This window comes from Lissotriton helveticus, chromosome 7 (genome assembly GCF_964261635.1).
Source record: "Lissotriton helveticus chromosome 7, aLisHel1.1, whole genome shotgun sequence".
Lineage (NCBI taxonomy): Eukaryota > Metazoa > Chordata > Amphibia > Caudata > Salamandridae > Lissotriton > Lissotriton helveticus.
The window spans coordinates 1,294,005,380-1,294,023,381 of NC_136068.1; the positions used below are offsets into that span (position 1 = coordinate 1,294,005,380).

Here is an 18,002-nt window from a genome sequence, read left to right on the forward strand (position 1 = left end):
TGATTTATGCATGTTATCCTAATGACTACTATTATTTTTTATAATTTTCTCAAAAAATATTTCCTGCTATTGGTTCATTGCTTAATATGATAATTAATTTCATATTATATATATGTAATCATGTTATGGACTTTATTTTTTCCTATCTATATTTTTTGTAATTCGTCTTTTTCAAATCTTTTTTCTTCTTTATTCTTCTTTCTTATATCCTCTGTTGTTACCCTATATTCATATATATGTCATTTACTGCTGAATATGACACAGGGGTTTTTCCATTGCACGATGTGACAATTGTGGTGCTAAATGCACGATAGCTCTAAAATTGGTATACTTTCAGTCTTGGGTTTTTACTCTTTTGGTATTTGTTGATTGCTGTTTACTCACTGTTTTTTGTTATCTCAGCGTTGAAAACGCCCGGGCTCACGGGCCACAAGGGGAGAAACACATGTTGGCTGTGCTGCTCAACAAGAGTGTTTTATTATAAGCACAAAACACTCCAAATTAAACTTGGAGACACAACGTGTTCTTGACCATTATATATTTACCTGTGTCCGCAGTGATGACGCTTATTGCTAATGGATATGATTGAATATTGACAAAAAATAGTACTTGTTCAGGTACCTCCTCTTCTATTACTGAATGCATGGGTCAGGGGTTTTCCCATTTCCATGGACAAGTGTCATCGGATTTTGCCTCATTCAATAACTGGTGTTATTACCCCTACAACTACTCGCTCATCAACATACACAAGAGGCTGTGTTCAACCATATGCCCAGTCTTTCTGTCATACTAAGTCTTCTGTCCACTACCATTTATAGATCAGGGCAAGTGCATGGGAACCCTAGTTTACAGTCCTGAAAATGTCAGGAGTCGGTTTGCCCTTCATTATGGAGATTGACACCTTAGATCCTTGAATTTAGCAACTCCTTCTCATCTCAGGGGTCGAGGACACCTATTGATGTTAGCCGGTACATCTCAACGTCCAGCTATTTAAAGTAAAAAATAGATGCCATTTAAATCAAAATTGTTTGTAATTGTGTGTTTGTTGAATAAGTTCTGTCCTTACTGTTTGACTACCGTTAATGTCCAGATTTTGATTCTATGGCCATGAAAGAGGACAAACCAAAGGTTTCTCTATTCTGCCATCTACTGGGAAGGATGTAATCATTAAGAACAAAGCCAGAACTTCCCTTGGTAATGTTAATGGAATTTTGAAGTAGTTCGCTGACAGTACCTGAAGATGCATCAGGATTTTCAACTATCTCATGTTAAAGGCAGTTGTCCGTTCTTCACTGATATCTGCAGTCACAGTTTTTGTTCAGTTCACCAGCCTTAAAAGTGAGATGATGACAATTTCCTCTATCTCCATTCAAGTGGGAATATGTAATATGTTGCAGACAACATTGCTCCGGCCCCTATATTATTATGTATATCTATTTGGTTTAACCCCCACACCACACTAAAGCGTCAAACTGTATTGTATTGTCTCACCTGTGACCAAGAAGACACCTTGGCTTCAGTATATCACGAACCGGGGCAAACATGTTGGGTAGAATTGAGCGATATACTAGTTAAAAAGTGTGACATATCCAGGGCCAAGAAATGATTTTGTGAGTTTAAAAATAACATAAGAGAAGGCAAGGAGCTTCTAATACCCACTGTAAAGGATTACATGCTCATCAAGACCACTGCCTCTGTGGATCCATATCTGCATTAAGTGTTTTACAAAATTCTGGTTCAGGCGGGTTTGCTGTCTCCTTTTTTTCCCCTTGTGTCAATACAATTCTGTGTCTGTTTTGGTGTGACTTTGTGTTGAACTTTCTTGCAAACTCACTAACATTTTGTATTTTATTTTGTACATTTTATCAACGTTTGATCTTTACATTTTTAAAGCCAGTTCTCAGAGAGTATCATTCAACCAAAAGTGCAGCAGCACTTTACTTTTTTGCAGACGCTACGTAACCCTCTTGTGTGTTATGCAGTTGTCTGATTTCTGAAATCTGTGGTTGCAGGAAAACTGCTCTTTTAAATTAATTTGTTTTATCTGTATTTTGTTAACTTGGGATTCATTTCTTTGGTCCCATCATGTGTCACATGATGCACTTTATGATTATTTGCTGTAATGGAATAAAGAATATATCAATATAAGTAGAAGTAACCATTAATAATAATTTCTTAATATTGTTCTGTAGCCCCTTTAGTTATGACCTGCTGTATCTTGGTCTTGACTATACTTTGAAATCATTTTCAATACAGTTGCTCAAAAAGGAAGCTGTGGTAACAGAAGCAGGCTAGGTGATAAGAGGACATGGAGAACCTAGCAGCTTGCTTTTTTTTGTCCATAAAGCACCATAACAGGTACTCGGTTTCCATCCTCTGGAAGAAGTTTTCATGTGTGTGACTAGAAGGCTAAAAATGCAGGTTGCTATGTTGAGTAATTTTTACTTACAGTAACAACTTATGTATCTTAGTCTTGTAGTTACTTTAGCCAAACAGCCTACCCTCTAATCCATTCAACTCTGACCTGGTATGTAAGGGTCAGACGCATTTGCTATTACAAGAGGTACGAGACAGGGTTGCCCGCTCTCCCCACTGTTGTTCGCAATAGCAACGGAGCCATTGGCTGCGAGGTTACGACAACACCACACGCAAAGCAGTATTGGCTTCACTTCTAGAGGGTTGCTGATATCAATGTATGCGGACGACATGACAATTTACCTGACCAACCCCAAAGAGAATTTTGACGTAGTCATGAGAGAATTTATCAGGTATGGCGGACTAACGGGTATACAAATTAATTGGTCTAAATCGGTAATGCTTCCACTTACTGATGACACCGAAAGGTGGGAGTCTGAATTCCCTATCCAGTGGATGAGGGGGGATGTGAAATATTTAGGTATATGGATCAGTAGATCCATACTGGAAGTATGGTTAGCAAATTATGGGAGAGTGATTGACTGGTTGGAGGACAAGGATCAGCGGTGGAAACGCTTGCTGCTCGCCCTGACAGGGCGGATAGCCATTACAAAAATGGTTGTTCTTCCGAAATTGTTGTATTTATTTGTTAATATTCCCCTGCCATTGAACACTCACTTCTTCAGGAGGCTCAGGACTGCGGTACTGGAGTTGGTATGGGCGGGGCGTCAACCCCGAGTCACTTGGAGGCTTCTGACTCTTCCGTTCTCACAGGGGGGCCTTGGAGCTCCTGACTTTGAACTTTATGCGTACAGTGCGCAAGCCCAATATTTACATTATTGGCAACACCCTACTCCTTATCAACCGCATGTTACTATTGAATTAGATATTGTTGCACCCACTCCACTCTGCGGTCTATCATCCCTATAAACGATCCCACACGGACATAAACACGGTTGAAACTACGCGCTGGGCGTGGCAAAATATTGCAAAACGTGCGGGTAACAAGGAATTATATTCGCCATCCATGCCGCTGGGTGGCAATCCACTAATCGGTCCCTTAACAGACAGGGCGGTGACTGAGCGTGCCAAAAGGCATGGTATAACGATGGGAAGCGACCTGTATCCAGAGGATGCGTTCTTGACACTCCAGAGGATGTGTGGTATGGGAGAGCCCACGGCTTCTGACATGCTGTTATATTATCAACTAAGGGTGGCATGCAGAGCTAGATATTCGGACTTCCCAAAAGCCCCGGCACCATTACTGGCATTAGAAAATATACTGGTGAATGACTCCCCTAAGAAACTGATTACGCGCATTTACAGCATCACACAAGAGATGTCCCCAGTTGTGCTCACCACATCCAGGGAGGAATGGGAGAAGGAGGCAGATATAACAATCACAGATAAACAGTGGCGGTTCTGCTGTTCCCAGTTGGAAAATCCATCACCCAATTATAGGCTCAGACTAATACATTTCAACTACTTACACAGAACATCAACGAGGTAGCGCCAGAAGGCATTGTTATGGGAACATTTTTAGTTTAAAGTTTCACAGGCAAAGGGGAGACAAGATGGCGGATGCAGCGTTGTCCGAGTGAGACAGGCTCTCTCCTACTCCTCACCAGCATATCCCCCGTCTATCTGACTTCATAAACTTGAAAAGGAAAACTTGATGAACGGCTTCTGAGTTGCTGGTAATCATTGAGGGATGCTTTCGTTCTCAGCGGCTTCACCGGCTTCAGCGGACCCGACAAACTTACCACTGCGTTGTGTTTCGCTCTGCCCTACAGCACTCCGTGGACTCTTCGACGATTGCCAGACGCTGCGGCGGTTCGCGGCTATTACAAGCGCCCGTAGCTGCTACATTGCCTAATCTTTGCTTGTATTCGGGGCAGGCATCTGAACGGCTCACGGAAAACCAGTGCTGGATTGGGATCCCGTTTTTTTTCACGCGCTGTACAAGCGGATCCTATGCCACCAAAGAACGCTACCGGCGCTGCTATGACCGGCAGAGGGAAGGGCCAATGCACTCGGGCCACATCGGCAACCGCAGCAACAGCACCTTCTATCCTAATAACAGCGGCTCCTCCTAGCAAACCTGTCTTAGCCAGCGGCGTCATGGACATGATTACTCAAGTAAGTGATAATGCCCCCATTGCTGATGCAGCGACTAGCAATGTGGTTCAAAGAGGCAGATCCTCTTCTTTGGACTTGGGTAGCCTGGAAAATAATACCGGTAAAGCCGATGGTATTAATCCTAGAATACCGGGCATGTTTAAAAAGAAAGCTCAGCTGTGCCAGAAGTAGTAATTGCTCCCACTCTGCAACCTCAACAACCTGTGACTTTACAACAACAACAGAAAACAATGGGGGTATCAGTTAGTAAGGAGGGCCAAACAATTCTACAGATGGATATTCTCAATCCCGGTCTATGGATCCTCCAACAAGTCATCTCTGATTCAGATTCGGGGGACTCTGCCGGTAAATTTTACTCTAAGTCTGACTTATCCAGCTTATCTGGCACTGACAGTATTGATAAGGACTCGGCTGATGATAGGAGTCTGACTAACTCTGTTCCACTGGAGGAAGACGAGGGTAGCTCCGTGGGAGTCAATACGGTCCGAAGAGCTTCTCTCTCAGCTTGTCTTCCTGCGACACGAATATCTCCTACTCAGCACTCTTTAAATGATGGGTCCCCTCTTTTGGCCCCTCCTCATTACGAATCTGTCTCCTTTGGTGAATACGGTATAATATCATCACTCAGAGAGTCTGCAGGTCTGGCTGATGGTATCAATGTAAATGCCGATGAAACCGATGCCCATCAAGGGAATCAGACTGCACCAGACTCTGAAATTACGCTTGCAACAATTTTACAAGCAATTACATTACATCGTGACGAGACAAGGGCAGAGGCTTTGCGTGTGCATGGGGCGGTTCGCAAACTTCAGAACACAGTGCGCCGGATTACTAAGTCAACTAGCGAACTGACTATACTGGTTGCTGAAGCTGAAACAAGAATTTCAACAGTTGAAGACGAAATTGTCCAACAAAAATCAGAAGTGGCCGCATTAACTGCCCTTAGAGATGATATTAATTGGAAGTTAATTGACTTGGAGAATAGAGGGAGAAGAAATAACCTTCGAGTTTTAGGTATTCCTGAAGGCTCTGAGGGGAGTAATATCCGGCAGTTTGTTCAAGAACTATTCTCGGAAGCATTTCCTGACTTAATCCAATGGGACTGGGAGCGTGAACTGCAAAGAGTCCATCAATTTCCCTTTCATAAACGTACTGGCAGTAACTCTACCGATGAGAAACCTAGAGCTATTTTGATTTGTCTAAATAATTTTCTTCTACAAGAAATTCTATATGATTTAGCTAGACCTGATCGAAAGAGAAAGGGAAATGTTTTTTTGTTCGCCCTGATTATTGCCAGGCAACAGTACAACAGCGCTGGCATCTCCGACAGCTGATACCCCAGTTTCAAGCTAAGGGAGCTACTGCTTCTTTGTTAAATCCTTCCAAGTTAAAAGTTATTTATAAAGAGAAAATGTATTTTTTTGTTTCAGAGAAAATACAGCTAAAAATTATCTAGCTACAATAGCTTAATGTTGTGTCTTGTGTTTTGACCTATCGTAGCAAATAGTACAAATGGCAATGTTATCTCTTTTTTTTTTTTTGCATTTTTTTTTTTTTGCATTTTTGGCTACAGTAATGACGTTGAAACGTTAAGAAGAAGGAAAAAATGTCTTTCTCTGCTCTTTCAGGCATTTTCTCTTGCGTTTCTTCATTGTTTGTATTTTGGGGGCAGGGATGACTGGTGGGGTGGCAGCCAGCTTCTCTCTCCATCAACTATGGGGACTTGTCAGTCCCTTTGTCTCCTTTGGGTGGGTCTCAGGGTGGGTTTCAGGGTGGGTTGGGCGGGCTTTCAGGGGAGGCGGGATTCGGGTGGGGCAAGGAAAAACAGTAAAAGAATATTTTGGGCAGCACTATTTTGTGATCTTGTCAAATCTTGTCATTTAATTGCTCTATGGGTAGATTCAAGTAACTACTGTGTGATTCTCTTTCATATAAACTGTCTTGAAAATGGGTAGATTTACAATGTGTTCATGGAACATTTGTGGCCTAAATGATAGGAGGAAAAGGGGCATTATGGCTCAGATTTTGAAAACTAGGAGAGTCGACCTCTTGTGCATTCAGGAAACTCATATAGCCTGGAAGAATAGGAACTGGTTTAAAAATCTCGGTTTTGAATTAATTGGCTGTTCTCGACAGGGGACAACCATAAGAGGAGTCGCGGTTTTAATACGGTATGGGTGGGGTTTAAGCATACGTGTTAAAGAGGACCCCTTGGGTCGGAGGGTAATCAGTGAACTACGGCTTGAAGCCACGGTTTTGACTATTTGTACTATCTATGGGCATTACTCAGATAACCCGGACATGTTAAATCAGTTAAGTATAGAATTAGCACTGTGGCCAGCTCCCCTAATTCTATGTGGGGATCTTAATTTGCATTTGGATGGGCAAGTTGACATCTCTAGTAATTATATGTATGGTGGTAAGAAGAAAAATGTATTCAAGGCTATCAAAGGGATCATTGATGAATTTGGGCTGGTTGACATAGGTTATCTAAAGGGAGGTGGTGCTCCGGGTAGTACTTTTTATTCTGCTCCGCATTAGAGACATTTTCGTCTTGATTACTTCTTTGCAACAGCAGGATTTATAAATTCTGACAAAAATATTAGGTTTGAAATCTTTCCTAAAGTAATCTCGGACCACAACCCTATTATCTTTGATATAGAAGTGAATTCTAGCTCACCCTTGAGGCCTTGGACCTTTGAGCGGAAATTATTACTTGATCCCCTCTACATTGAATATATGGGGAAGTGGATCCCTGAGTTTTTCTTAATTAATCAAGGTTCGTCATCAATTGAAATGGTGTAGGATGCTTTTAGATCTGGGGTCAGGGGAGAAACGCTCAGTTACTCAATCTACAAACAACGGGAAATGCGAAAGACAGCAGATATTGAGCTGGGTAAATTGAGAGATATTGAAATACAGTTGATGACGGCTTGCAGTAGAGGGTCAAATACTGACCTAATCTTAAAAAACGTAGCTATTCAGAAAGCAAGAATATATCAAAACTTTGCTACAGACCTAGCCCAACAAATTGCTGTCTTCAGATCTGAAGTTTACGAGGTGGGAGAAAACTCGGGGAGACTGTTAGCGAAGAGATTGCGACAGAAGGAGGTTTCTGCTAGGATAGATAAAATCATGGATGATTCAGATAAATTATACAATACTCCTTCGGAAATACTAGGGGTCTTCCGCGAGTTCTATCGTAAATTCTATACAGATTATATCATCGGTGGTTCTGAAGGAAGGGTAGCTGAGTTTAGGGCAGCCTTACCTAACATCATCTTGACACCCGAGGAGTTTGAGCAATTAGATGCCCCAATTACTTGGGAAGAAATAGATTAATCTCTAATGTCATTAGCTTTAGGCAAAGCTGTGGGACCAGATGCTATTCCTCTGGAATTTTTCAGAACTTTCCGAACCATTCTCAAAAAAGAATTGACTACACTTTTCCTGGAAGCTCAAAAGGAGAAGGCACCACCCTCGTGGCGGTCTTCCATCATTACTGTTTTTCTTAAGAAAGATAAATCGCCCCTACTACCATCTTCTTTTAGGCCCATATCGCTAATTAATGCGGAAAGTAAGATTTATTCCAAGATCCTGGCCTCAAGCTTGTCCAGTATTATCACACCTCTGATTTCAAAATTTCAACATGGGTTTATTCCCTCTAGAGACACGGCGGATCATATATGCCGTTTAATCACATTTCTGGATTGGTCTCAGGCCACCGGCTCTACTATCGGGGTAACCCTGTTGGATGCTGAGAAAGCATTCGACAGGGTTGCCTGGGCATATATGTGGGATTCTTTGACCAGTAAGGGATTTGGCTCAGGTATCCTAACCGCTCTGAAAACTATGTATCAATCTCCCATTGCTTCCATACGGTTGGGTGGCCAAATATCTTCCTCGTTTCCGATTACCCGCGGTACACGGCAAGGGTGTCCGTGCTCACCCCTTCTGTTTGCTTTCTATATAGATCCTTTTTTAAATCGTTTAAATTCGGCTGTAAATATTAAACCAATCCACCTAGCTAAAACAGACTATCGAGCCCTAGCTTATTCAGACCACACAGTCGTAGTCACAACAGATATAGAAACTGCAATCCCTGCCATTAATGATTTAGCGACACAGTTTGGATCTTTTTCAGGATATAAACTGAATCTATCTAAAACTCAGACTTTATACGTTGGCGATAACCCCCCTACTACCATAGTAACTGTTTCTGAAGTTACTTATTTGGGAATCAAGATATCACTACCTGTCTCCAAAATCCCAGAAGTGAACTCTAACCCCATATTGGCAAAAACCAGTGTGACATTACAAAGAGTAGATCATCTCCACCTATCTCTGTATGGTCGAGCTAATGTTTTAAAAATGCTGATATTACCTACATTTTTATATATGTTTCGTACAATCCCCATCAAATTTCCTTTGATATTATTAAAAAAATTAGAGAGGATAACTTCAAGATTTTTGTGGAGCTACAAACAACAACATAGAGCTCATAAAAAGATGATTCTCCCTAAAGAACGAGATGAGTGGAGTATTCCCTACTTATCCAGTATTTGGGTGTCTTTCATAGATTCACATGCCTGAATCATTCCCCGTCGTCGAGACGGGAGCCTCCGGTATATAAAAAGTAATGTCCTAAAGACATACATAGAAAAGAATAGGCCCAAAGGTCTCACCTTAGTAGCCTATCCACGTCCTTTTGCAGGAAGGACCAAACAGAGCAGGCCTCAAGGGTCCCACCTTGGTGGCCTATCTGGGTCCTTTTGTAAAAAGGACCAAATAAAGTAAAACAGCCAATCAGCTACTACCTCCTTCTAGAACCTTCCTGCCAGGAGCCCAAGTCTTTCAGATTTTCTACCGCACGTTGTGCTAGGGAGTCTCCACCTGAGTTCTCCTCATTTCTCTTTTTCTTCAAAAAACTACTTTAATTATTCTCTACAGTTATGTCTGATAGTCAGAAGAAGGGTCTTTTCCGGGCTTGTTCCTCCTGCAGCAAGAAAAGACTTCACATTGAGGATAAACATGAGACATGTTTATATTGCCTCTACCCTCACCACCAGGCAAAGGACTGCAAAATATGTCGGACCTTCTCCAACAAGACCCTCAAGGACCGAGAAGGTCGACTTCTGTTGTGGCTCAACAGGCTCAAGACCAAGACTGATGACTTGGTGTCTGAAGGTGAGAGTGTGTCTGGAGTGTCGCATTTTTCCTTGAAGAGGCCAAGGGTTTCTTCCCCTAGCCCCACAGACACCCCTCCTATGAAGACTTCTAAAAAGTCCTCAGAGGGCAAGCCATCAGTGTCTGGCAAGGACCTGCCTGTCCCCGGGAAGCAGCCACTGGTCCCGGCGACAACGACGACAGCGTCGATGGTGCATTCAGCACAGAAAACCGTCTCGACGTCGACGACGACAGTGTCGACGACGACTGCCTCATCGGCTTCCTCCTCGACGACGAGGACGACGCCTTCATCGTCGGCGAGTAGACCTACGCCGTCGACCATCCCGGTCACTCCATCGACGACGAAGATATCGTCGTCGATGACGAGACCCTCGTCGAAGGCGCCGACGACGACGACACCGTCGACGAGAACAACGCCGTCGACGAAGTCTACCTCGTCGACGAGGATCACCCCGTCGACGGTGGGAAAACCGTCGACGACGAGTACACCGTCGACGGTGGGGACTTTACCGTCGACGAAAATAACGTCGAAGAAGACATCGTCGTCGCAGCCACCGTCGACGAAAATACCTACCACGACACCGTCGCTTCCAGCGTCGACGTCGACAGGACCCTGGAAGGAGTCTGCACTCCTATCCCACGCCATGGATGCCTTTCCACCGCAAGTGAGCCATGTCACTGTGAAAATGACTAAACGGCCTATTACGCCGCAGCAGACCTCGCCCGGTAGGATACAACAACTTCCTCCGGCCTCTATACTACAAGGTCAGGAGTCGGACGAGGACTCCTTTACGCAGGCTACTAGTCCATCGGACCTAGTCCTAAAATGCCAAACCACAGACGAGGAACCGGAAGAGGAGGAAGACCTTCTACAACAACAGGTCCAACCTCCATCCCAGACACAGGTTACTCCTATGGTGTGTCTCCCCGCATCCATCGTCTCGGACCTACAATTCCTCATCCAGGATTATAAGGAAAGGTTCCCGGAGAAACATTCTGCGTCAGCACCTCCAGCTGCACAGGCGCCAGCTCCTTCATCTCACCATAGACCAACTCCCCTGGTCATTGAGAAGACACAGGTACCAATTCAGGACGCTCCCTCATCTGAAGATGAGGAGAGGGAACAGGAGGAAGGTGAAGTCGATGACGACCAGTCGGACCCGGATGCAGACCAAGATTATGTGGCACATTCTCCAGCATCTCCGGATCCACAGACCTCGGAGTCTCCACCCGCAGACATCGGTGGATTCCACAACATCATTGAGCGGGCTGCCAAGAGGTTCCATATGTCCATGGAAACTCAGGAAACTGAATGCTTCCTTTATGACTTCAAGGAGCCCACTAGGAAGACTTCAAGATCAATCCCCATAATTGAATACATCTGGAAGCAGGGCAAACAAATCATGCAAGCACCTGCTTCTATACAGGTGGTGGTGCCCAGGCTTGATAAGAAGTACAAGGCCACCTCCACGGCACCGGCATGTCTAACAGGTCACCCCAAGCCAGATTCCGTGGTGACTCAAGCGGCGCAGAAGAACTCTCGAAATCCGGCCTCGCCTCTATCGACGCCACCTGATAAAGAGGGCAGGAAACTGGATGCCGTTGGCAAACGCTTTACTACCACTTCGGCCATGACGGTCAAAGTGGCTAATTCAATAGCCCTCCTGGGCCGCTACAATCGCCAACTCTGGGCGGACATTGCACCCTATCTTTCAAATCTGCCGGAGGATGTCAGAGAGGAGGCACATTCACTTCTCTTGGAAGGACAGACCTCTGCCTCAGAGCTCATAGATTGTGCCATTGATGCCGCCATGACTGGTTTCCGGCAACTGGCAGGGGCTGCAGTCCTGAGGCGACAGGGCTGGCTCAAGGCCACCACTTTCCGCCAGGAGGTGCAAACCAGGATATTAGATATGCCTTACGATGGCCAGCATCTGTTTGGAGGACAGATTGACGCGGCCCTTACCACCATAAAAAAGGACACGGATACTGCCAAGGCTCTGGGTACTTTACAATTCCGGACCCAGTCCTTTCGTGGCAACCGGGGAAGAGGACAACCTGCATACAAAGGTTCCTATCAGAATCGGTCTTCGTACACATATTCACAGTCCAAGCCGCAGTTTCAACAGCGACAACCTCAACAAGGACGACAATCTTCTTACGGCAAGTCCAATTACCGAGGAAGAGGCCAAAAACGACCTGCTGGCAACAGACAATGACTTGTCTCCCTCGCTAGCCCCTCCACCACTACATTCTTTAAGACTTGGAGGGAAACTGAAATACTTCCATCGCAATTGGCAAACTATAACAACGGATCGGTGGGTACTCCAACTCATTCGATTTGGACATTCCCTAGAATTCACCTCTATCCCCCCAACAACGCCACCGTGCCAGCGATCACACAGGCACCTACGATTGCTTCTTCAGGAAATAGCTTCCATGCTGCAGAAGGGAGCGATAGAGAGAGTTCCACGGGCCCACAAGAATCAGGGTTTCTACTCTCACTTCTTCCTAATCCACCAAAAAGGAAAGAAATGGCGACCAATCCTGGATCTCAGGGCACTCAACGTGTTCCTAAAGAAACAATCGTTTCGTATGGTGACTCTGCAAGAAATCCTTGGTCTGCTGGAAAAAGGGGACTACATGACGTCCTTAGACCTCCAGGACGCCTACTACCATATACCTATTCTCAAAGGGCACAGGAAGTTCCTCAGGTTTGCGGTGGCAGGACAGCACTACCAATTTCGGGTCCTTCCATTTGGCCTCAAATCGGCCCGAGGATCTTTACCAAATGCCTATCACCGGTGGCAGCATTTCTTCGTCAACAAGGCCACCAGGTGTTTCCATACCTGGACGACTGGCTGGTGAAGGCACCGACGGCGGCCGCCGCAGCTTCATCCTCCAACGCCTGTCTGGATATTTTCCACCGCCTAGGACTGACCCTCAACACCGCCAAGTCGACTCTGGAACCCACCAAGGTCATCACGTTCCTTGGAGCGACTCTGGACACGGACCGTGTCAAGGCTTTCCCCTCTCAGGAGAGAAAAATCAAACTCATCTCCTTGGCCAAGGCAGTGGCTTCGCGGAAGACTCTTCCGGTCCGCACGTTCAAGTCCCTCCTTGGCATGATGTCTTCATGCATACTGCTCATTCCACACTGCCGCCTAAAAATGCGTCCACTTCAGGAGGCACTGACAAAGCAATGGACTCAAGCCACAGGTTCTTTCGAGGACCGCATACGAGTCACTCGACCCATTATCAATCATTTGCAATGGTGGACATCTCTCCACCATCTGTCAAAGGGTCTGCCGTTCCTGCTCCCAGCAGAGCCACACGTAATAACTACGGATGCGTCCCTGGAAGGCTGGGGAGCAGTCCTCCAGGAACTCCAGATCAACGGCAGATGGACTACACAGGAAACCAAGCTCCATATCAATCTGTTGGAGTTACGGGCGGTTTTCCTAGCTCTACAGGCGTTTCTTCCACGCATTCGTCACTCCCCAGTGCTCGTCAGGACGGACAACACCACGACGATGCACTACCTGAACAAACAGGGGGGCACGCGTTCCATCTCGTTATCTCGAGAATCGCAAAGAATCTGGAACTGGCTTCTGGCACATGGAATAGCGTTGAAGGCGGAGTACGTCCCGGGCAAGGACAACGTCTTGGCGGACGCACTGAGCAGGGAGAAGTCTCCTTCACACGAATGGGAACTGGACAGGGAGGTGCTGGACCGTATCTTCCAGGAGTGGGGCACCCCGAACATAGACCTCTTTGCCACCAGAGAGAACGCCAAATGCCCAAGCTTCGCAAGCAGGCATCACCACTCAGGAACCCTCGGGAATGCATTTTCCATCGCATGGCGCAACGTCTTTGCGTACGCCTTTCCGCCATTCCCACTGATACCCAGGGTTCTCAGGAAGATGAAATCGGAACCCTGCACTCTGATCCTCATTGCTCCGTCCTGGCCGAGGCAGCACTGGTTCACGGAGCTTCATCGCCTCTCTGCCCGGCCCCCTCTTCGCCTGCAGCAGTTTCCGGCCCTGATCACGATGTCTCAAGGGCAGGTTCTCCACCCGAACCTGAGCTCTCTGAAGTTATCAGCCTGGCTCCTGAATACCGCGAATTCAGCCATCTGAACATCCCGCAGGATTGCAGAGATGTCCTTGCGAAAGCTAGAGCGGTCAGCACTAACAAAACCTACTCACTAAAATGGAAGCGATTCTGTTCCTGGTGTGTGGATCAAGGCTTGCACCCCTTCCATGCCACTCCACAGCAGCTGCTACCATACCTGTTACACCTTGCGCAGTCAGGCCTTGCGCATGCATCCATCAAAGTGCATCTAGCGGCGATTTCAAGGTTCACAAGGACGGCTGCAGGCCCGTCTTTGTGGGCGGACAGGCTCATCAAACAATTCCTAAAAGGTCTATTCAGGTCCTTTCCACGACCTCGGCCTATTCCTCCATCGTGGCACCTCAATGTGGTTCTTCATCAACTAATGAAGCATCCCTTCGAACCCATCCATAAGGCTGAGATCAAGTTCCTCTCTTGGAAAACGGCCCTCCTCCTGGCACTAACCTCTGCCAGAAGGGTCAGTGAATTGCAGGCTCTATCCATCCAGGATCCTTTTCTTCAATTCAGAGAGGACAGAGTCATTCTGAGGACTAACCCTTGCTTCATTCCAAAAGTCCCCTCGGACTTCCATCTTAATGAACCAGTGGTGCTTAGATCGTTCTTTCCGAATCCTACCACGGCAGCTGAAAGAACTCTACATTCTCTAGATCTAAAGAGATGTCTTAAATTCTACATCGATAAGACACGACACTTTCGAAAGTCATCCCAGCTCTTTATTGCCTTTAGTAGACCAAGGCTGGGGATGCCCCTCACAAAGCAGAGCATCTCAAGATGGATCTCTTCTGCGATCACCTTTTGTCACGACAAGGCCGGACGGCCTTTAGACTCACGAGTCAAAGCTCATTCGACTAGAGCCATGTCCACGTCTGCGGCGCTGTTCGCTGGAGTGCCGATACTGGACATCTGCAGAGCGGCGACATGGAAGTCCCCGCACACCTTCACCAGGCACTACTGCCTGGATACTGAGCTGATGAAGGATGGAGCAGTGGGCCGAGCAGTGCTTCGCCATCTATTCCAGTGAGGTGAGCCCTACTACATCCCTCCATCCTTTACGGGTATGCACATTCTCTTACTGTATTTATATGCCATTGCATTTTGCGCTTTGTAGTCATGTGATATGTATTATCTACATGTTCCTACCTGATGTTCATACAGAATGTGCATAATGTATTGCTCGCTACTCTGATTCAGGCATGTGAATCTATGAAAGACACCCAAATACTGGATAAGAAATGCGTTACTTACCTGTAACTGCAGTTATCCAGTATTAGTGTCTTTCATAGATTCACATGCACCCTCCCGCCTCCCCTGGCTGGGCTCACCTTTCTCTCTAATGAGTTTACGCCTAACTAGCTTGGTGCGTACGAAAATCTGAGAGACTTGGGCTCCTGGCAGGAAGGTTCTAGAAGGAGGTAGTAGCTGATTGGCTGTTTTAATTTATTTGGTCCTTTTTACAAAAGGACCCAGATAGGCCACCAAGGTGGGACCCTTGGGGCCTGCTCTGTTTGGTCCTTCCTGCAAAAGGACGTGGATAGGCTACTAAGGTGAGACCTTTGGGCCTATTCTTTTCTATGTATGTCTTTAGGACATTACTTTTTATATACCGGAGGCTCCCGTCTCGACGACGGGGAATGATTCAGGCATGTGAATCTATGAAAGACACTAATACTGGATAACTGCAGTTACAGGTAAGTAACGCATTTCTTTTTATTTTATTATGCAGCTGCCGTTCTACAATTTATTAGTCCACCTGTTACTGGTGATAAAGCTCATATCCCAATGTGTGATACCCCATCCATTTACGAGTTGCCTATGGGTGAAGATATAAAGGGATGTTTGGTGAGGATAATTGAACCCAGTTACTTTAAGAAAACTAAATTCAAGATTTTAACAGCTGCTTATATAGTCTGGAAAATGGTTAGGTGTCATATGGGGATTCCTAAATTAAATATTTACACTCCTTTGACTGCATCAGACCTACTACCCTATATTTTTCGCGACCAAATTGCGACTAGATGGAAAACAAAAGGACTTTATTGCTTAGGGGATTTTTTTAAAGAGGGACAATTAGTCTCCTTTTCTGACTTACAAAGTAATTTTGGTTTATCGAGAAATGACTTTTAAAAATTTCTCCAAATACGTAGCTTCTTACAGCTCTCAAACTCAGTATCCGAACATGCAATGATCAAAATTCCCCTTATAGAATATCCGTTGAAAAAGACATCAATTGGCTTATATTATTCCTGTTTGATTCAAGAATTTCCGGATGATCTGGAAAATTGTAAAAGTAAATGGGAAATTAAGCTTGAGATTCCCGAAGTTAATATATTGGAATCTATAGCGCTTGCCAACCGAGTTCTTATAACTGGGAGGATGCGCTTACAATACTTTATGGCCATACATGATCTATACTATACCCCAAGTAGGGTTTCCAAATGCAGTCTGAACACAGGTACAAAATGTAACAGGTGTGGCCTATATGCTGCGGATGCGCTCCATATGTTTTTCTTATGCCCCAGACTTTCTGAATTTTTTTCGAACATTAAAAGGTTTTTAGTTATGATTTTGGGGCGTACTATCAGTATAACGGGTGAGCTGGTACTGACTGGGTGTGGCTCCGGAATTATTGATCAGCCAAGGCCCAAAGCTACGAAATGTTTTTTGTTTATCTCTATGGCTGTAATTCGGGCGTGTATCACTAAAGATTGGATCAATCCTGAGCCGCCTTCCTTTTTTAACTGGCGGGAAAGACTTCTGTCTATGTATAATTTGGAATTGGCTGTATATAGAACTAAAGGGATAAGGAGGAGGGTTATGGGAGGAAAGATATGGGCTCCTATTACGGAGTAGATTTAGATAAAATCTTTGTAAGCATTGTACCTATATTTCTTTTCTTCTTTTTTTTTCTTTGTTTCTTGTTGTCTAAATCTTCTTGCTTTTGCTGACTGCACTTATCTGTAAATTCTGTAACCTTTGATCTGTATGTGCTGTTTTCCTTGCAAATAAAATAAAAATTAAACAAAAAAAAAAAAGCTTCACAGGCAAAGGATTGATATATTATGTAGGCAACATGGCAGGGTGGGACACGGTTTATCAATAAGACGATGCACATGTTATTAATTAAGCACTGGTTGTTTTTTCTATTGATGATGGTGATCTTGATGGGCTTCCTTTATATACTTTATACAACCCAAACTTGCCGCGGGACCACCGAGTTGTCGGCCACATGGCTGTGTTATATTAGAGCAAATTAATATCTGCCGGCCTCAGGGTTGTAGGCGCATGACTGTATACCATGTGCGTTGTTTAATAAAGGTTTTTGAAAATTAAAAAAAAAAAAAAAAAACTCTGACCTGGTATTATACTTCAGCCCAATAACAGAGACTAAAGAGACTTTGAACCTGTGCATGTCCAACCTTTTTTGTGTTTCTTAAAGTGCCTTGCACCTGGTATTCTTGCAATGATATATTTATAACACATGTATAACTTAGGACTACACATACTAAAGTTACTGTGGTAAGAAAGTGTCTGTTAAGCATTTTTAAAAGATTTCTTCCTTATGGTTTCACTGATTTGTTTTATTTTACTTTAGACAAAGATGAAGTCCTTTACAGTGGAGCACAGAAATCAAGACCAACCCCTTTTACAGCCCAAACAGGTATTTTGTCCTCTACTATTAAAGAAAAGAGTAATCTCTGATCTTGTCTCCATAGTTACATTTGGAGTTACACTGTCCACTGCTACAATCTTAATTGTCTTTTGCTATGGCTTAGATAGGTTTGCTGTCTTCTGCAAGGGGGCACATCCCACCTAAATGGTTCCATATGCCTCCGCTATTGCCCAAGCAGGGACTCTGTGCTCTGCTACAATTCAAACAGATAAACAGACAACCACCTTCTAGATATCCTGCCTACATCTAGGTACATTTAACTCCAGCTTCTGATGGTAATTCTTTATACTTTTGAAGACTGGTCTAGATTAATCTTTGCTCTAGATGTCCAGTTTGTACTATAATTTGTCAACTGTATGTCCCAGCAATCTAGACCTACATTGGGACATTAAGTGCCATTGAACTGTAGCAGAAGCAATGCCTAGCGCTTTTAGGAAAAAAATATAACCTTGAGTAT

At 44.7% G+C, this 18,002-nt stretch overlaps 1 protein-coding gene across 4 annotated transcripts in view; it reads left to right on the forward strand.

Moving 5' to 3' along the window:
• The window catches only part of UNK (unk zinc finger), a 938,451-nt gene that overhangs the window by 538,328 nt on the left and 382,121 nt on the right, over positions 1–18,002 (forward strand). For all 4 annotated transcript variants that reach the window (XM_078654545.1, XM_078654546.1, XM_078654547.1 and 1 more), the window contains exon 10: positions 17,468–17,533. In XM_078654545.1, coding sequence (XP_078510671.1) covers positions 17,468–17,533 — 66 coding nt within the window. The remainder of the gene's footprint in view (positions 1–17,467; positions 17,534–18,002) is intronic.